Source organism: Ictalurus punctatus, chromosome 25, assembly GCF_001660625.3.
Source record: "Ictalurus punctatus breed USDA103 chromosome 25, Coco_2.0, whole genome shotgun sequence".
Taxonomy (NCBI): domain Eukaryota; kingdom Metazoa; phylum Chordata; class Actinopteri; order Siluriformes; family Ictaluridae; genus Ictalurus; species Ictalurus punctatus.
The window spans coordinates 15,887,632-15,908,288 of record NC_030440.2 but is presented as its reverse complement, the minus strand read 5'-3'; the positions used below and the strand labels follow the sequence as shown (position 1 = coordinate 15,908,288).

Genomic DNA, 20,657 nt, shown 5'->3' with positions numbered 1-20,657 from the left:
TGGAGTATTTATTCATCAGCAGCACATTGTGCTGACAGGATGGACAGAGGGTGGAGGCCTTTCTTTCCTCGCCCTTTACTAATGCATGAGAATTTTCGAGGCCTTAAAATGGGGTCAAAAAAAGTCAGAGAGCCCCTGATTTAATTAACTGCTTAAGATTTGTTGCAAAAGTAGAATAAAAAAATAAAAATCCATAAATAAAAGAGAGCTCTTAATATTTGAGTACTAATTCACATACATTTTTCTTCAGTGCCAAGCTGAATTTAAAATGCACAAATCTGAATCTTTATGCATTGATTTTTAGCATTTGTAGGTGATGTTTTGTAGTTTGCACCATTTTGGACGGAATGATTTTGGGCAAGGATTCAAATTCAGCTGTATCATTTTTAACCATCAGGTGTAGAAAATACACGTTAATACATTTATATTTTTGGTGGCACAATCCAGTTCAAATTCAGACTCAGATTTTCAAAACACCACATTTGGGGAACAGCAAAAGAGCACAGATTCGATTGTCACCATTGGAGCTACAACGAGGCAATAATGTAGGATTTTTTGAAACTTTGAATGTGGATTTCAAGAACTAAATTTTGTACATGTTTAATTCAGATTGTACTGGCACATTTCTAATTTCATAAAACACCACCTTTAAACGCAAACTGTATACAAAATGATTACGACTAAACACTATTATGTGCCTCAGAATAGCATTTCAAATAATGATTGTTCTTTTTAGTGACTAAAGGAACTCATTTAGTAAAAGTACTTAAGCAGAGGAAATTGCATTGGGCTGTAAACAGTTTATCAGCAAGTTTCTCACGTCTGCAAACAGACAGGACAATCTACGACTGAGATCCCAGTTCCGTGTCGGTGTTTTCTAACTGAGATAATGATCTGAGCCATTGTTCCAGATAATCTAGAGGAGTCCTTCTCTCACTGGCAGATCAGCTATTTAAGCCTCCGGGTCTCAGGAAGCTGTTTCAGCACTGACGTGGCCCGAGTCATGTCTCCATGATGTGGATGCTTCACGTTCTCCTTTACACTCTGCTCTATAATCGTAGCTCTGTGTGCAGCTATGTATGTCCAGAGAAATGTGTGTGTGAACCGGCAGCGTCTGTGCAGTGTTATAGGGTGCAGTCTGTACCCTTGGGCATCGCAGGAGACGTGAGGAAACTGAACTTAGGATATAACCACATAAAGGAGATAAAGGTAATGCTTAATATCTGTCACCTTGTCACAATCTTCTGTTGGTTACTAGTGGCTTTGTAATGGTCTTTTCTGTATGGGTTCAATGTAAAGAATTGTACTGGTCTACCAGATAGTCTGTAGCTGATTTGAAACATGTTAATGGTTTCGTAATGGGATATATATATATATATATATATATATATATATATATATATATATATATATATATATATATATAAGGTAATATAAGTGTTTGTCCTAATAGACTATGACTAAATACTGTATTTTAATCTTTCTGAAAAAGAGAACAAACAAACAAACAGGAAGGCACTGATATATAACACTCATGGTTATCTACATAGAACTGACAAATATTCAATTACTTTATGTTCACTTTTTAAAACTTCACGCGTTTCACGTCCAAAATGCACAACAACACCACAAAAACGTCTCAAACTCAAGATACACTATTTCTTATGAGAACAGCTAATCAGACAGCAATAAGTGCAAAAAACTCCATTACGTTTTTTTACGTTACATTCAATTCAACTCAATTCAATTTGGTTTGTTTAGCGCTTTTAACAACGGACATTGTCTCAAAGCAGCTTTAGAGAAACATATAAACACAGGATAGAGATTTTAAGTGTGTGAATTTATCCCTATCGAGCGAGCCGGTGGTGACGGTGGTGAGGAAAAACTCCCTGAGATGATACGAGGAAGAAACCTTGAGAGGAACCGGACTCAGAAGGAAACCCGTCCTCACTTGCATAACAACGGATAGTGTGAGAGTAAAAGAAAGTTCATTAAGGTTTTACATGAAGTCTGTTTGTTGAACTAGTCCACTGTTCACTAAAGGAGACCCGAGTTCAAAACTGCAGGTGGTAATTGCAGTCCCAAGGCCATCGCAGCAACCGTAGTCCCAGCAACCACAGTGAGAATGTCCATGTGGAACTGAGGTCCAAAACCATTCCCATGGTACTTCAAGCGGTACAATCCTCAGCAATCTCCAGGCTGAATCCTCCAGTTGATGAGAGCTCCATCCAGAGGTAGGGCGTCCAGATGGATCAGGCAGGTCCGGAGAGCAGAAAGGGTCAGGATCACTGGCATCTCCATAAAATCATGTGTGGCTCGACACTCTCATTACAGTACGTGCACATACAGTACTTTTGCTATGCTTAATAGTTGATGTAGTAAATATGGTAAATATTTTTCTTGTTAGTTTTTTTGTTTGTTTTTTAATTGTAATTACTTGGTTGTTATTTGGTTGATAGTCAACTCGGATCTTTTACTTATGCCATTACAAACAGAACAGCTCCTTGTGACTGTACAGCATATACATTATTCGCAAACGTTTCAGTGCCACCTTTAACTACAGAAAATATATAACTCCTCATCACATCATTTTATGAACATTATCCAACTCTTCAAATTTTACATGCATTATGGAAATGTGTATGATAATATATAATAATAAATCATTTGAAAAAAATATTTTATTTTATTAATCCATCTAACCAAATACTCATACATTATACGAAATGAACACACAACACTGTACATTGAAAACGGATACAAATAGAGATATGAAAAGGATGTGCAGTATACAGTTTATTTTCCATCTGAGTGAGAGTAGTGGTGTGCATCAGGACTGGGATCCCAAGCGAGTAGGATGCTTTTTACTTTCATGCAAACATGAACGAGTGGTCAGATATGAAGCTCAAATAAAGACCAACCTCATCAACATCTTTAGTAACTGCCTGGTCAGGGTCATGGTGGTTGAAATTAGGCTACTAATTATTGTTGTTTTTTTATTTTGGGGAAAAAGAACCAGTAAAATATCACTGGTAGGTACAAACAATAATAATAATTGCATGAGCTGTGCGCATCGCTGTTTTCCAGTGTTTCCAGGGGCATAGCTGTAGGGTTAATATTTTAAACGTCTGGTTTAAATCCATATACAGATACAGATTTTTGGAGATGGTGATGTTGACATTGAGCTATCTCTGGTGATCTTACATTTACTTCATTTGGATGCGGCTTTTATCCAAAGTGACTTACAATCGAGAGAGGATACAGCTGAGCAGTCATGGGCTAAAAGACTTGCTCAAGGGCCTAACAATGGCAGCTTGGTTGTGCTGGGATTTGACCTCATGACCTTCCAATCCATAGCTCAATGCTTAAGAAAAATCACTGAGCCCTAGTTGCCTCAGACCTGCAGCTGCTAAGTGCATGCCAAGTAACATAACTTCCAAAACTTTACACCTCTTCATTTAGCGTGAAGAAATGGGAAGTTCAGTACGAAAGGAGGACAAGGAGCCAAAGGACACGTGGGAACCAATATTTTCTCTTAGAAAATTCAGAAGAACCTCCTTAAGGTTTCTTCATTTTGCCACATGCTTTCAAAATGTTTCAAAATGTGCAGTTTGTAACATGTACAAACTATTTTGACCTCTGTCGTTACGAATCCTGTCATTGTAAAGCTAAAGTAACAGTTACAGGTCTAAAAGGGTTCATCCTTCTGAAACAAAGCTTTCCTTTTCAGAAAAGGTTCTGAGGAGAACCCAATAAGAAAGCCAGAACCATTAACCATCCAAAAAATCTTTGAGGAACTACTTTTAAGAGTGTACACTACCTTGGAGAACCTTTGATTAGCAACGTTGTCTTGTCTTATGTAGTGTCTGAATTTGTTCTCTATTCACAGTAAAGTGTATTATTTGGGATGCAGCCATTTTGTATTGTTGTCTCAATACCCAAAATTACAAACTCTGAATTTAAAACTTGTTTTTTCATCTTAGGGTAGAGAATTGTCTGGCTTGCCAGGTCTTGAGGAAGTCATCCTGTCATCATGTGGAGTGGAGCAGGTCGACGCCAACACATTCAGGGCTCAGAAGCATTTAAAATCTTTGGATCTCCAGAAGAACAAGCTGCGCCACCTCCCTCGTGGTCTTCCCTCCAGCCTCGAGATCCTCCACATGGGTCACAACCGGATCCATGTGCTGCAGGAGTCTGCTCTGCATGGCCTGAAGCGACTTCATGTGCTAAATCTGCAGAATAACATGATTACCACAGTGCGTGCCAACATCCTCTCAGCACTGCTAAAGCTGGAGTTTCTCTATCTGGATGGTAATAAAATTGAGACCTTACAGGGGAGTCTCAGGTTGCCCGTGCTGAATTTGTTTAGTCTGGCGAATAATAAGATCTCATCAGTCCCATCAGCTTTCTTCTCATCATTGGGCCTTCTAAAGACTTTAGACTTGTCCTCAAACCTTCTCACCAAAGTTCCTCACAATCTCCCACAAGCCTTGATTCACCTGAACCTGGACAGAAACCAGATCAGATTGTTAAAAAGCCGTGATCTGGCCCAACTGTGTGACCTAACGACTCTGTCTGCATGCCACAACAGACTGGTGTCTGTAGACGGCGGTCTTCGGCTGCCCAATCTCACCGTGTTGGAGTTGGCAGGTAACCAGCTGAGACTGCTGCCCAGCAGGCTGTCGACTAAACTTGAGAAGGTGGACTGTGGGCAGAATCAGATACAGGAAGTGACCCATCAGCAGCTGTCTGGTCTGAGGCACCTGAAACATCTCTTTCTGGAGAACAACACCATCCGACAGTTTGAACCCAATGCTCTGAGGGACTGTGTTCACCTCACCAACCTGGCTCTGGAGCAGAACCTCCTCTCCACCATCCCACATGGGTCAGTTTCATTATCTGGACCAGAGGTGTGCAATCGTATCCAGAAAGGGCCAGAGTGGGTGCAGGTTTTCATTCCAGCCAAGCAGAAGCCCCACAGAGCCACATGGGGTCGTTAGCTTGCTAATTTGTAGAGGGAGAAAACGAAAGAGCATACATGAGACTCATTATTGGTTTAGTTGCACGAGTACATGTGTAGAAAATTAAAGCTGAACACTACTAAGTGTAATGGCAGGATGTTCAGGATGATCAGATTGTGAATAAGAGTCCTTCAGTGAACAGAGTACAGTCTTTATGATTATAGCAGCAGCTCTTAGGTGATCTACAGGATCCAGGTACAGGTTTAAACGCTAAAGCAAGAGTGATACTCAGACATACACTGTTGTTGGTTAGTGCAAATTTTTACAGAATCCACCCAACATCATGTCGTCTATCACTGACCTTTGTGCTGACCTTTGTGCCCTCTCTAGGCTCCCTGAATCACTAGTACGCCTGGATCTGAAAGGTAACCACATTACCACAATTCAGGACCGCGCCCTGAAGCCCCTCAAGCGGCTTCGAGTGCTGAATCTGCGCAACAACCGGCTCTCCTCGCTGGCTGCCATGAACCTTCTCCCCAGACTGAAGACTCTATACCTAGAGGGAAACCTGTGGAACTGCACATGCGAGCTCCTCAAGGTCAAAAGAGCGCTGCTGGCTCGGGATGTGGATATAAGCACAGAATTTTGCACTGAACCTGTCCATTCATCACTGGACATTTGGCAAGCATACATCATGGCCCAAGAGACGTGTGAGGAGCAGAACAGAGACTTCTTACCAGAAAGCCACACAGTAAACACAGACAATGAGGAGTACGATGACTATGACTTTTAATATGCAGAATAAAAACAGAAAGTTCAGTAAATGTTAGAATTACAATGTGCAGTTCACTTTTTATACAGTACAGGGATTTTTTCCCCGTCACTATGTATCCGAGTGTATGTAATGCATTTTTAGTGTGTTATTTTTTTTATTATTATTCTAAAGTCTAGACTCTAGATTGACCAGGTTTAAGACTTCACCTACAGTAACCCATTGAACCACCAGAGGACGCCACAGATCTTATTACTGTAACTCTACTTAAATTCTTTTTTTCTACGCATTATTCCACATTACATTACTAAATAAATAATTTTGTACATTTTGTTATATCATGTATACATTATTTGGTGTTCTGTTTTTTATTGGCCCTACTGTTATTTACTTCTTTACCTTACATTCTTATGAATAAATGGAAAATGTTTAAATCTTGCTCTTTATATCTTCATAAAAAATATCATGTGACTTTATATTAAATTATCAGTGTATGAGCAAAGTAAACGCCTGTTGTTAGTATAAGCACTTATAATAACATTGTTGTTAATGTTGTTAGTAGTAGCTGTTGTTGTTGTTATTATTATTATTACTACTACTATTATTACTACTACTACTACTATTATTATGGCGCATGGTGGCTTAGTGGTTACCACGTTCACCTCACACCTCCAGAGTCGTGGCCCTGTGTGTGCGGAGTTTGCGTGTTTCTCCCCGTGCTGCGGGGGTTCCCTCCGGGTACTCGGGTTTCCTCCGACAGTCCAAAGACTTGTGTGGTAGGCTGATTGGCATGTCCAAAGTGTCCGTAGTGTATGAATGGGTGTGTGAGTGTGTATGTGAATGTGCCCTGCGATTGATTGGCACCCTGTCCAGGGTGTACCCCGCCTTGTGCTCCATGCTTCCTGGGATAGGCTCCAGGTTCCCCATGTACCTGTAGGATAAGTGGTAAAAAAGATGGATGAGTTATTATTAGTAGTAGTTGTTTTTATTATTATTATTATTATTATTATTATTAGTAGTAGTAGTAGTAGTAGTAGTAGTAGTTGTTGTTGTTATTATTATTATTTAATAGTAGTAGTTGTTATTGTTTTTGTTATTATATGAGTTTTTCCCACTGTCCATCCTCTGTAAGATTTAAGCCCATATTAAACAAATAGGCCTAGTAGATCTAAATATATTTTTAGATATATTTAAGGCTATTATTATTATTATTATTATTATTGTTGTTGTTGTTGTTGTTGTTTCTTTTAGTAGTAGAAGAAGAAGAGTAGCTGTTAGTTAGTTGGTTAGTGTGTGGTTTCTGCTTAAAGGCACAGCTACAATCTCGTATTTAAAAAAAATTAATTAATAAAATCTGACTGTCTCATTTAAAGAATCAGGAAGCTTTCCTCTTGCCTCCTCGAGACTTGAATTTCCGGTGGTTGACCAATCAGAACGCTACGCGTAACTCGGCGAGTTCAAAGTGTAAAGGTTTAACAAAATGGCGGCCGGCAGTTTGAGGTGTTGGCAGTAACCGAATGGCTCGTTACCGGCTCGATTAGCGCTCGCTGCTTATTAAACACCGACTTCAGCAATGCGGGGTTCTTCGAAATCTAATTAGGGAATTTAAAACTGCTATTATTATTATTATAATATAGATTTTTTAATATTGAATTATGGCATTAGTGTATGAGTTGGTGTGGCGAGTCTTGCACGTACTCCTCCAGCTTCAGCGCGCGGCGGTGTCCTGGTTCCAAGCGCGCGCGTGGAAGCGCACCTGGCTGCTATGGAGACGAGCCGCGGCTGCCGTGCTGCTCCCGTTAGCGCTCGGCTTTGCTAATCAGAAGAAGCTCGGAACCGCAGCGGGGAAGCGACCGATACGACGGTGTCGGGTGCTGACGGACGGGAAGGCTCTGGAGAAGCTGCCGCTGCACGTCGGGCTGCTGGTCGCGGAGGAGGAGGCGCAGTACACCGACATCGCTAACGTGGTGGTGTGGTGTATGGCGCTGGGCATCTCTTATGTCAGCGTGTATGATAACGAAGGTAAAAAAAAATAAAAATTACAAAAGAAAGAAAAGTGCTTTGTATTAATACTGTAGCAGATAATAAATTGTAAGAAGAAATGAACGAGAGAAGTGGGCCGCATCCTAAACGGCTCAGTATTCCCTCTATAGGTGCACTGGTTTTAATATGGAGTCAAAGCTGTTGCGCCCTACATAGTGGACTAGCTGTTCGATTTGAGACGCGCCCCGTGTTTGAGGCGGTCAGGTGCCCTGTTTGTCATCACACTTCTTCTTTTGGGTTTTTCCAGATTTTTCTCAGCAAGCAACACTTTGTCAGCATTATGACATTCTCTAGGGGAACTGAAGAAAATAATAATAATAAATAACAATAACATCTACTACTACTACAGTAATATTAATACATAAAAAATTCATAGCAAAACTTAATATCAATCTGTGTCCTGTTTGGAGCCTTCATCTGTTTGATATTTTCACTTAATGATAATCTAGTCTTTAAAATATGACTGTTTTATGATAACGTAAGCGCTCCAGGGTCCTTGGTTTGACCCTGAGCTCGGGTTAACGTCTGTGTGGACTTTCACACGTTCCTCTGTGGGTTTCCTCCGGAGGTAGATTGGCTACGCTAGATTGGTCCTAGGTGTGAGTTTGTCTGTGTACGAACTGCCATCCGACCCAATTCAGGGTGTATTCCTACCTCGTTCCCGGGAGGGAGCGTCTCGGGATCCATCACAGTCCATCCTGACTAGGATAAATAGCTTACTGAAGATGAATGATGATGTCATGATACTTGTCTAATGAAATAAGAACATGACCACTCACACATGCACGCATTTAATCGGATGCGTCTAATACGACGTGAATGTTCGTTTATTCGCACGGCGACTTTGCCAAGGTAAATGTTATTAAACTTTCAAACACAGATTGGTCAATAAAAGTCCCTCAACTGTCAGAATCGTCAGAAACATGTAGGTAATTATGAGCTTGTGACTTTACACCTTGACGTCATGCTATAAACGGGCATGAACAAATACAACCGGAATGATGACCGGTGTATGAGATAACGCAAAAATAAAATCTGATAAAATTGTGGAGGAACTGGACTCTCATGAACAGAAACGTGTTTGTTACAACCCCAATTCCGAAAAAAGTTGGGACGCTGTGTAAAATGTAAATAAAAACAATGCAGTGATTTTCAAATCTCATAAAACCCGTACGTTATTCACAATAGAACATTGAAAACACATTAAATGTTTAAACTGAGGAAACGTACCGTTTTAAGGGGAATATAAGGTATTTTTGAATTTGATGGCAGCAACCGAAAAAGTCGGGATGGGGGCAACGAAAGACTGGCAAAATAAGTGTTACTAAAAAGAAACAGCTGGAGGTTAATTGGGAACAGGTCAGTAAGATGATATAAAAAGAGTATCTTAGGGTATCTTGGAATGGACAGCTTGCACATCTGGAAAGGCGACATCAATGTTGAAAGGTATATGCAGGTTTTAGAGCAACGTCTGCTTCCGTCCAGATTCCATCCCATCTTTACTTCTGAGAGCCTCTGCCTCTCTGAAATACTCTTTTTATTCCCAATCATCTTACTGACCTGTTCCCAATTAACCTAATTAGTTGAAAAATGTTCCTCCAGCTGTTTCTTTTTATTAACACTTACTTTTCCAGCCTTTCGTTGCCCCCGTCCCAACTTTTTCGAGACGTGTTGCGGCCATCAAATTCAAAATCACCTTAATGTTTTCTTAAAATGGTACATTTCCTCAGTTTAAACATTCGATATGTTTTCCATGTTCGTTTGTGAAAAATATCTTGGTTTGTGAGATGAGATTTGCAAATCATTGCCTTCTGTTTTTATTTACATTTCTCACAGCGTCCCAACTTTTTTGGCATTGGGGTTGAAGAATGGATTGTATTACAGTATGTGGAGTGATTACACCACATTCACTGTGTTGTTTTGGGATTCATGGCGAGCTATGTCTGTTAGGTTAATTTGGCAGAAAATGTTTAATCCGTTGTTAAACACGTGAAGCGGCTTTTGCTGACCCGTCTCCATCCGTAAACCTGTGTACGCTGGCAGCTTGTAAACGTTTTATTGCCCTTGGAATCATAGAGTAGGAAGTGCAGAGCTGTAGCTGCCAGCGTGTCCAGGTACTTGGGTTGAAACCCATTCGAGACACAGCACTGAGAGGGTGTGTTCTTATTGCAAACCAAACTCAGATATGGGATTTATTTATTTATTTATTTATTTATTTATTTATTTATAAATTTTCAGATGTCCAGTTTGGTTGAACCTATTCACTTCCGGGTTTGATGTATTGAGATGCTTTTCTGTTCACGGCGTGCTTATCGAGTTACTGTAGCCTTCCCGTTCTCGCAGAACCGGATGTTTTTTGTTTTCTGCACCATTCTGCGTAATCTGTAGAAACTGGTGTGTGTGTGTGTGTGTGTGTGTGTGTGTGTGTGTGTGTGTGTGTGTGTGTGTGAGAGAGAGAGAGAGAGAGACTTTTGATGCCACGGTCAAAGTCACTGAGATCGTGCTTTTTTTTTTTTTAACTTCTTTTGGATATCTGATGCGAACTGAATTAACTGAAGCTCTTGATCCGTATCTGCATGGTTTTCTAAATTCTGCTGCTGCTACGTGATTGGCTGATTGGATTATTACACGAATGAGCAGTTGAACTCAATTCGGTTTCATATGTTTCGCACTTTTAACAATGGAAATTGCCACAAAACAGCTTTACAGAAATCTGGACGTAGAAATAGCGCTCAGTTTGGGAATATTTCGACATGCTGTGTGTGTGTGTGTGTGTGTGTGTGTGTGTGTGTGTGTGTGTGTGTGTGTGTGTGTGTGTTCAGGGTTGAACTGCAGCCTGGATTTAACTTGAGATTAAGCAATTCGAGATTTAATAAGCCCAGCCCTGATGCCAGAATCAGAGACAGGAACCGGCACACAGGCTGAGGGAATAGTGTATGTGTGGGCGTGTGTGTTAAAACCCGATGGCTGCTAAACCGGCTTATCTCCTTTCAGTGGCTGAAAGATGACTGAGCGCCTCGCCGCATAGTGTCCGTTCTTCTGTGATCTTGAATGGGTGCTTTAGGACTTTTGTTTTACAGCACCGACCTCGCCTTTGTTCTTCAGGTGTGTTCAGGAGGAACAGCTCCAGACTGACGGAGGAGATCATCAAGCAGCAGAAGGAGCTCCTGGGCTCGGAAAGCTGCAAGTACTCGGCGGAGTTCCTGAATAATGGCACAGATGCACAGGAAAAAGGTGAGTCCCAACACCCCAAATCACTCGAACAGGTTCCACCTGAAAAGCTCGTCACGGACTCGCCTCAAGCATCGTTCCTCAAACGATTTCTTTTCAACATACCAGCCCGCAAAATACCAGAACCGACGGGCGTGTCCGCGAAAATCGTTCAAACGGTCGCCTTGATTCTTTCAGCGTCCTTTCGAGAGTCATTGTTGTATCTGAATGATGTGGCTGGGAATCTCAATAGAGGGAAAATCAGCTATGCTTTCCACTCCTCCCTTCAATCAGAGTCACACTAGCCAATCACCTGTGCTCACGTGTACAGAATAGTGCTGTTTAGATCCCACCTCCTATAATGGCTGTCCTTGAGGAACTTCCTAGATAATGAGTTTGAAATGGGTAGCCACGGGTATCTCAGGTCTAATCCTCTCGATTTAATAGTCGTCTGAAACGGTGGTCAAGCTGAACAAAACTCAAGAAGACGAAAAAGTGATACGGTTCTAGTAGCACCGTGTGAGATCTTGGGAATAAACTTACATAAAATAAACCGCACGAAAACGATAAAGCAAAGAGGGCAAACTACGGTCTCCTTTCTAAAAAGAAACGTAGCAACCGTTAATAAAATAACGGTCTAACAGGATACGTTTTTAAAATGTTGTTTGCTATTCACAGTCAGGGCGAAACTAGAACTAGCTCGCTCGGAAACCATTTTGTTCCCTCTGAAATTCTGTGCGGGAAATCGCAGAGCAAAGTTTTGACATGTATTTTAAAAACGGATGCAAAATAAGCGAAGAGTCTGACGTTCACGAGTCCTACTGTGCTGTATGTAATGTAGATTGTTTAATTAAATGTCTTTTAATGAGATCTGTTTCGCTAAAAGTAATTGGATAGTATGTTTAATAATGGTGACTCAGTGATTGTGTGTGTGTGTGTGTGTGTGTGTAGTGTCATGGTGCCAGACGGTGGTAAAGGTCTGGTCTCCGGATGACGGGAAGCTCGGTATCGTGCGAGCGGCGCAGCAGCTGTGTAAGGCCGTGGAACAGAAAGAGAGCACGTCCAAAGACATCACCGTCTCCGTGCTGGACTCCTTACTGCGAGGTGAGAGGTCACTACACAGCAACGTGTTTCAACTGAAATACACACAACCGTGTCAGGTTCTAGTTCCTACGGGTTCTGATGCTGATCTGAAGATCTTTATTTAGCATGACGATGATATTGGTTTAAGTTGAGCAAGAAGCAGCGGTACCATAACGACGAGGAGCGTGTGAGTCGAGTCGGAGTGTTTAGCTTAGAGCGTTGTGCGGGTGTTGTTTTTTTAGGTTTTTTTTTTTTTTTTTTTTTTTTTTTTTTTTTTTTTTTTTTTTTTTTTTTTATAAACATGTACACTTTCTGCATCCTCATTGAACGTCTGGTGAATATTAAAAGCTGTTAAGGCTTTGGGGTACTGATCAGAAGGTTGAGAGTTCCTGAAGCTTCCTTGAGTAGGAGCCTCAACCCTCACTTGCTCAATTGTATCCTGTCTACACCAGAATTCGAACGATTCATCGGTTTTGCCGATTTATCAGCACCGATAACCGATCGCTGGAACCATCGGTTATCGGCAAAAATCCAGTGTCCGAGTGTGTTTCCCGTTTGCGGAGTGGCTGCGAGGGGTCCGCCGTCGTTATACCGTACGAGAGCGGCCTCTAGAGGCGAAATAAAAACTAACGCTGACCAATTTTGTGGTGTTATTTGAAGTGTTTTTAATTCATTTTGGCTGTCTCTATTTGTATCTCTTATTTGGAGCGTTACTTTTTGGTTCCGTTTGGCTGTATTTCTTTTATTTACTTTAGTATTTATTAAAGTAAATAAAAACACACACACACAAATTCTGATGGTGAAAATAATCAGACACAAAGGTTGTACATGGCTAATATTCTTCTATTTAGAAGAACGTTATTCGCCTCGTTCAATTAGACGGGAATTTCATTCAAATTGGCCAAATCGATTGAGCTCTCACTGGGATTATTAACAGATCATATCGACACTACCAGTAGAGTTTTTTTTTTGTTTGTTTTTTTTTTTGGGGGGGGGGGGTGCGCATATGTACAGTATCTGCTGCTGTGATAAAGTTTGTAACTGCTGCAGATTAATTTCCATTCACATTTACCTCACGCTTTCATCCAGATGGTCTTGCGATACAGACAGGATACAGCCGAGCGGATGAGGCATAACGCTCTTGCTGAAGGACAAAACAGTGTGACAGCTTAGTGACCTCAGAGTTTGAACTCGCGACCTTTCGACTTTCCCAGCAGCCCAGTGCCATAAGCGCTAACACTGACGCTATCCAGAAGATGCTTTTCTTGCCTAGAGAAGCACCAGCAGATGTTCAATGCTCTCTCGCCGTCCCTCTCTGACCCTGCAGCTGCGCAGCCGTCGTGTTGAAGAAGACTCTGTGATCATCTGCGTGTAGGACAGAGCTCCTACTGCTGCTAATTTTCCATCTCACGCATAGATTTACTCATTTTTAATTTCTCTTTTCTCTCTCCCCAGAGTCAAAGAACATCCCCGACCCCGAGCTGGTGCTGAAGTTCGGCCCAGTGGAGAGCACGCTTGGCTTCCTGCCCTGGCACATCAGATTAACAGAGTTCATGTGAGTATCGCTCAAAGAGCACGGGTGAACCCAAACCGACCGTACTCTTGCGTCTATTTCTAGAAAGGCTTTCTTTTTACAGCCGTTAATAATAAAGCAGTGTTTATAAAGTATACGTGTCCTAGAAATTGGATTTAATAAAATACAGTGCAAACATTAAATTCAGTTGGGATTTATTTGTTCAACAAGGAATCAAATATTAGGAAAATATCAGTTAATAAATGTGACCCTTGTGAAATCATATTTAAGTGACATTATATTATACCCTGATATAAAGTTTTAGCCATTACTAGGTGGCACTTTTATGATATTTATATTTTAACTTGGAGGAACGGGTTTGATCCCTACGCTCACGCCCCCAATCCTCCCTACTTAGTCGGATTAGTCTGATAACTCCATCTGTGTGTTCACGGGAGTGTGTTTTTCCTCATGCAATAAGCACAGTGTGATTACGTTCAGGTGCTTATTTCTTTGTTTAGTGTTTATCATTTACTGAATTAAATTTCTTCTATCTTCAGTAGCGGTGCATAAATTCTGTACATAATAACGAATCCGTTTAGCGGTCAGGTTACAGTTTTAATAGATTCTACATAAAGAACGCATAACGAGTCGTTTACTGATTTGTCACGTGCTGAGCTTTGTAAAAACACAGATGAAGCCTATCCAGACGTTTCTTTTCTAATGATTTGTTAAGGCTTCATATTTTGCTCAGTGCGTCTTATTTCTAAACCATAACGTTGCAGGCGTTTCCCTGAATGTCCACTTGATGGCGATGTATCACCTTTTTTTTTTTTCTTCTGGATCTTGTATAGCATCCTTTATTTTTCACTTCCGGGATCAATATGGACCTCGACGTCCAAGTCTATGTACGTTTATAGTTCCTGATGGTGTATTTCCAAACCCTAAACAGTGCAGACATGCAAAAAAAAAAAAAAGCGCAGATATTCAGTCATTAGAGACTCGAAACAAATGGTCTCCTTGTCCTTAATATCCGTGCTGGTGCATCCTCCTTAGTGCAGCTCACATTTCATATCCTTTTTAGGATACAGTTAATAACATTAAAAATACACCAGGAACATTAAATATAGAAATGTTATTTGGGGAAATAGTGTGGGGGTTTTTATGTGTGTGAAGAATCAGTTGAACACTACATGCAAGGCGTAGAGTGTGTGTAGAGGGATTAGAGGAGCTACGCTCTCCCTTTCTTTCAGAGGAGGAAAAAAAACATCTGTCTTATTTTTTTCTGTTAAGAAATGACTTAAAGTGGATATTTTAAAGTGGCTTAATGGCTTAATATTCTCCCCGTGCTTTGGGGGTTTCCTCCGGGTACTCAGGTTTCCTCCCCCAGTATAAAGACATGCGTTGTAGGCTGATTAGCAATTCCAAACTGTGATGGGTTGGCACCTTGTCCAGGGTGTCCCCTGTCTTGTGCTCCGAGTTCCCCCGTGACCCTGAGTACCATAAGCGGTATGGAAAACGGATGGATATTGTTATCTCTCTTGGCGTCCAAAACAACAGCATCACCGGCAGGCGTAAGAAAGAAAAGAAAATAAGGCACGTGTATGAAGAAGCGACGCTGGGGCTGATTTCTTTGTAGCTTACACTTCTCCATGAAATAACGTCCAGCGGGGCTCATTTATTCGAGCCCACGTCCCTGACACACATTTTATACGGTAGCTGTTGTAATAAAGGAGCGAGTAGAAGTAAATAGATTAAGCAAACTTAATCCAGTCAAAGTATAAATTTCATGAAGGGACAAAAGACAGAACTGGAAGTTGATGGACAGCTTTTCTTCTTCTTTTCTGCCTTACACGCTAATCTAGATTGAAACAGTTGACTTCAACAGAAATTAGGAAGCCTATCTCGTTGTCTTTCTGTATGGGTGTGTAATAGTTTTATTTCTAATGATGAAACTCGACCATTACGATTACTGACGGACGTCTGTCTGTCTTCCGTGCAGCTCCTTGCCTTCCCACAAAGACGTCTCTTACGACGACTTCCTCTGCGCTCTTCGGCGTTACTCAACCTGCGAGCAGCGACTGGGCAAGTGAGCGAGGCCTCCAAAAAACCTGAACTGAAGAAATCCGAGAGAGAGAGAGATGCCCTCTCTTTTTCTCTCTCGCTCTCTCTCTCTCTCTCGCGCTCTCTTATGTTTACAAAACACGCAGCTGAGCATCAGCATCTCTCCTTCACAACACACGGCCCGGTTCTGACCCTGTACACCAAGGCTCTGTGTGAGTGAATGAGTAAGTGTGTGTGTGTGTGTGTGTGTGTGTGTGTGTGTGTGTGTGTGAGAGAGAGAGCGAGCGAGAGCGCAAGCACGCCTGCCCTGCTGCTATGTGTACACAGAGCAGAACGTCCATTCATCCGTGAGCGGCTCCAGAGATGCGGTTAGCAATATGGTGTAAGTTTCAGTATCACACTTCGTCCTGTTTTGTCCTCGTGGTGTGTGTGTGTGTGTGTGTGAGTGCTGTAGCGTGGGCCGCTGAGTCAGCCAGCACCGTGCACCGACAAACAGGAACTTTACGATGGGAAAACCAGTCAAACGTCACAACATCTCAGCAGTATGCATTACAAGGAAACTCATTAATGACTTAGAACCGATCCGCTGCAGTCGGAGCGAATCGGGAACGAACGATACGAGCGCGTGGACCAGAGGGAGCATGTGAAGTGTTTTAAATGGAAACGTGCGCATGCTTGCTTGCTTGCGTGTGTGTGTGTGTGTGTGTTGTACTGTCTGTGTGTGTGTGTGTGTGTATAGGCCACTGATTGTACAAAAAATTCAAACTTGACTTTGATTTACAATTGATAGCAAAATTGTTTATGATCATATACTGTACTGTTTTGTTTGTTTGTTTGTTTGTTTTTTAATTCAGTCACGTTTCACGTTAATTCTCCGTCCAACCATGTACTTCGTAAATACGTTCATTTTTTAAAAATAAATCAAGTACATGCCTATTAGGTGTGGGTGATATGGCAAAAATATACAATGTTAAAGTAGGAACACTATAAAAATAAATAAATAACTAAATCCAGCACCCCAATATGAGAAGTCAAGCGTTTTTGTTTTTTTTGTTTTGTTTTTTTATGTATAACGAATGATATATACACAATGAAAAAAAACACAACAGGCAGAAACATTTTAACATCCAGACTTGTTACTGGAAGTAACACTAAAGAGTTGGTTGTTGTAAGAGTATTCATGCCATCCACACCTTTATGGCGTCGTCATATCGCCCTCTCCTAATCCGCAAACCCGAGGGACAAACCGAAGACGTGGACGTGAACGTGGATCGGCTGTGTTGTGGAGAGAATTTTACACCGTACTGCTAACCTCAGAGGCTCACAGACAAACGAGTATCTTACCATTTGTTTGGAGAAGTCTTAAACCGAGCAGTGTATTTATTCATTTATTGTATACGAGGGTTGATGTAATCGTGTCCAGTGTGAACGCTTAATAAATGTTACTGAAAACCTAAACACAGCGTGAGTTCTGGGTTATTACTACAGCAAGCGAAATACTGTTTGGAGGCTACAGCCTGGAGATTGCTGAGGATGGTAGCGCTTGAAGCACCATGGAAATGGTTTTGGACCTCAATTCCACATGGACGTCCTCGCTGTGGTTGCTGGGACTACGGTTGCTACGACGACTGTTATTACAACATGCAGTTTTACACTCGGGTCTCCTTTAGTGAACAGTGGAGCAGACTTCATGTTTAAACCATAACGAACTTTCTTTTACTCTCACACTATCCGTCATGTCCCAGATGAGGACGGGTTCCCTTCCGAGTCCGGTTCCTCTCAAGGTTTCTTCCTCATATCATCTTAGGGAGTTTTTCCTCACCACCGGCTCGCTCAATAGGGATAAACTCACACACTTAAAATCTCCATCCCGTGTTTATATGTTTCTGTTAAGCTGCAATACACATAACATTGAATTGAATACTGTGAAACACTGTAGAAATGATCTCGTATTTCTTATTAGAAGATCACGAGACGCCAGATCTGAGATTGTTAAACCCAGACATGTTGATTCATTTCACGCTTGAAGTAGTCTTGTTCTATTTTCAGAAGATGAAGCTAATTTTTATGTTTATTTTTTTTAGAAAGAAGCTAAATGATCAGCAAATTGAAAACGTAGATCTTAAAAATAATAAAACGTGTCTAGAAATATGTGTAAAAATGTTATATTTGGTTTATTGTAATCCTATAATAGGAGATAGTGCATACATGATGTGTGGGGGTTTTTGTTTTTTTGGTTTTTGTTGTTTTGTTTTTTTTTTTGCAGTGGAAGAACATTTGAATAAAATGAAATCTAACCAAAATATTGCACAATGTGTTTGTGAACAGGTGGGGTTTCTCAGTCCGTACAGGATTTCAGAGACGTTTTTTGAGATCGTTGCGGTCAAAAACGCTGTATTTTGCTGTGTCCTTTTTTCAAAAACGTGCGATGCGACTTGCGAGAGTTCGTTTGTGCTGTTCATTTTTTCAGAAAACCACCCGAATTGGCAAAATCGCAACTTCATGAGACCGTTTCGCGTGCTCTTCCGCAGTGACGTTTGTTGGTAAACGAGACCTTTTAGATGCACCCGTGTTTGACGCACGGGGATTGAAGAGGGCTTCGGCTGAACGCGTGTCCTGATGACGTCTCGCGACGTGTCTCGGACAGAATCTGCGGTCATTTTGAAAAATTGCGAGCTTCTCCGACTATTGCGGAGTTTACTTGGTTTTTCTGGTTGCGCTCAATCTTCAGACGACTTGTAAAGCGCTTTTATCGATAGAGATTGCCACAAAGCAGCTTTACAGTCATCAGACTACATCAGATTTTGACCGCGCTGAGGAAATAAACCTTGAGTGGAACCAGACTCAAAAGGCAGACGAAGGAGAGTGCAGTGGTGGCTTCGTGGTTAAGGCTCTGGGTTACTGATTGGAAGGTGGGGGGTTCAAACCCCAGCACTGCCAAGCTGCCACGGTTGGGCCCTTGAGCAAGGCCCTTAACCCTCTCTGCTCCAGGGGGCGCTGTATCATGGCCGACCCTGCACTCTGACCCCAACTTCCTAACATGCTGGGATATGCGAAGAAAAGAATTTCACTGTAATGTATATGTGATCAATAAAGACTCATCATCATTAAATCATTACACCACAGCAGTGCTGAATGCTCGATTCTGATTGGTCAGAAGGTGCTGATTCATTTTCTATGTCAGCAGACCTGGATTTTTGCTTTCCGTGAGCTGTAAACCGTAATCAAGATTAAAACAAAAACAAAAAAAGGCTTGAAATCGTTCACTTTATGTGTGATGAGTCTAGGATATATGAAAGTTCCACTTTCTGAATTGAATCACAGGGGGAAAAAATGAACTTTTCCAGCATATTCTAATTTCCTGACATGCGCCAGTATGTTAAACGATTCTCCCAAACGAACCCGGATGGTCTATAATTCCCGGTAGATTTTCAAAGTGTGGACACTTTTTCAGCTAATATTACCCACAACTCCTTGCTCCAGGGAGGAGGAGGAGGAGGAGGAGGAGGAGTTTATCCTTCGCCGAATTCAACCTGCAAACTTGGCCGCGTTTTAGAGAGGTGTAAATGAAAAGTGGGAAAATAAATCGAGGGAATGGTAAATTAAACGAGATAGTATAAACGATATAAGGAATAACGAACGAAGAAAAGCTGAAATGCGGCGAGGAGGTTGTCTACGGTGACGGCGTGCGTAACTAGGTGACGACGTTCTCGTCCGTTACATGACGTGTCAGTATGTCCCGGTACTTGCGTACTCTCTTACTACACCTTGGGCACAAAAAGAGTACATACTTTTAGTGCATAGTATGAGTAAGCGGATTGGGACGCAGCATTACTGTACATAGCGGATGCTCCACATAAACACACTTTTTTAAAAACAACAACAACATGTGGTGAAGTTTTCTGTAAAGAACTTTTTTTGTTGTTTATTTAACATTTATGGAAGGAGTCTCCAGTGTCAGCGCTTTGTAACAGTCAGAGGTAAAGCTGTAACTTTCAGTTTTCTGATACAGGAAAGTCTTCATAAAAGTCTGTCATCGTCGGCAAACCGCTGTGGTAGAAGTGAAATAAAACACTTCGGGATGTACCGTTAGTGCGAAATGATCAGCTTCGCTTCATCACACCATCCTGTTGTTGATTATTTTCCTAGAACAGCACACCTCCAAGTGTGTGATTCCTTACACGTAGTATTTACCGTGTCTTTGGCCCTTTAGCAGACGTTCTGTTTGCGGTGAGTAAAACGAGTCTCTCTCGGATTTCATCTTTGGCTCGTTCTGCTCTATAAAGTCATCTTTAGATCAATTTTTGAATCAGCTAGTCTTTTATTAAATGCTTGGTTTTCCTCATAGTTTAAAATCACGTGTTGGATAGAGAGTGAGTGTGTGTTGGTGCTTAAGCTGCTTAGAAAATCGATCGGCTCTCTGCTTCGTGGATCGTCGTTGGCGGAAAACGCAGCATTTATTTTGCTGTCGGCTTTTCGGTGTTCTCTGGCTGAACACGAGGCCCAAGTGCGCCGGCGCTGTTTATAAAGCGCTCGCGGCTGCTTTGGAGAGCTCAGTGAGGAGAATGCTTTTCACTGCTCTCGGACTTGTGGTGTTTTTTTTGTTGTTGTTGTTTTTGTTTTTCTCACTCACTGATTCATTGCACACTAACAGGATATTATTTAATCGAAAGCCAGACTCGATTATTTACGAGCCAACAACTCGGCGAAGCCAATTCTTTCAGTGTTCTGAAAAAAATTCTCACTGACTTCTCTTGATTGCAGCAGAGATTTATCTTAACGAATATAATCCCACTACTCGAACAGAAACAGAGAGAGAGAGAGAGAGAGAGTGTGGTAACTCAGATAAAATTTATTTTAAAATTTGTCAAAAACCTGAGAAAATGAAATATTAAATGAATCGACTGTCACGTAAACGCCATCACAGACGATACCATCTCCAGTTCATTCAGCACTGAAATTCATTTTGTTTTCTACCTGAAATGAATTCAAGTGAATGTAAAAGTTTACG

At 41.4% G+C, this 20,657-nt stretch overlaps 2 protein-coding genes across 2 annotated transcripts; both read left to right on the top strand.

Annotated features, from left to right (window-relative positions):
• The first annotated feature begins 956 nt into the window (after positions 1–956).
• Positions 957–6,069, top strand: LOC108257860 (nephrocan). The gene is made up of 3 exons (XM_017455963.3): positions 957–1,209; positions 3,984–4,885; positions 5,352–6,069. The coding sequence occupies exons 1-3, from the start codon at positions 1,012–1,014 to the stop codon at positions 5,752–5,754; spliced, it is 1,503 nt and encodes a 500-aa protein (XP_017311452.1). The 5' UTR covers positions 957–1,011; the 3' UTR covers positions 5,755–6,069.
• A 1,119-nt stretch (positions 6,070–7,188) lies between these two features.
• nus1 (NUS1 dehydrodolichyl diphosphate synthase subunit) lies at positions 7,189–17,104 on the top strand. Its single transcript, XM_017455965.3, has 5 exons — positions 7,189–7,755; positions 10,882–11,010; positions 11,938–12,090; positions 13,525–13,624; positions 15,585–17,104. Exons 1-5 carry the CDS (start codon positions 7,389–7,391, stop codon positions 15,673–15,675), a joined length of 840 nt encoding a protein of 279 aa, XP_017311454.1. The 5' UTR covers positions 7,189–7,388; the 3' UTR covers positions 15,676–17,104.
• Positions 17,105–20,657: the final 3,553 nt, after the last annotated feature.

What these genes read in the sequence shown, in the direction of transcription:
- LOC108257860 (XM_017455963.3), top strand. Translation starts at nt 1,012, where the DNA reads ATGATGTGGATGCTTCACGTTCTCCTTTACACTCTGCTCTATAATCGT. An exon ending in ACCACATAAAGGAGATAAAG is followed by an intron (nt 1,210 to 3,983) that starts GTAATGCTTAAT and finishes TTTTCATCTTAG; the next exon opens with GGTAGAGAATTGTCTGGCTT. An exon ending in CTCTCCACCATCCCACATGG is followed by an intron (nt 4,886 to 5,351) that starts GTCAGTTTCATT and finishes TGCCCTCTCTAG; the next exon opens with GCTCCCTGAATCACTAGTAC.
- nus1 (XM_017455965.3), top strand. Translation starts at nt 7,389, where the DNA reads ATGGCATTAGTGTATGAGTTGGTGTGGCGAGTCTTGCACGTACTCCTC. An exon ending in CACAGATGCACAGGAAAAAG is followed by an intron (nt 11,011 to 11,937) that starts GTGAGTCCCAAC and finishes GTGTGTGTGTAG; the next exon opens with TGTCATGGTGCCAGACGGTG. An exon ending in GCTGGACTCCTTACTGCGAG is followed by an intron (nt 12,091 to 13,524) that starts GTGAGAGGTCAC and finishes CTCTCTCCCCAG; the next exon opens with AGTCAAAGAACATCCCCGAC.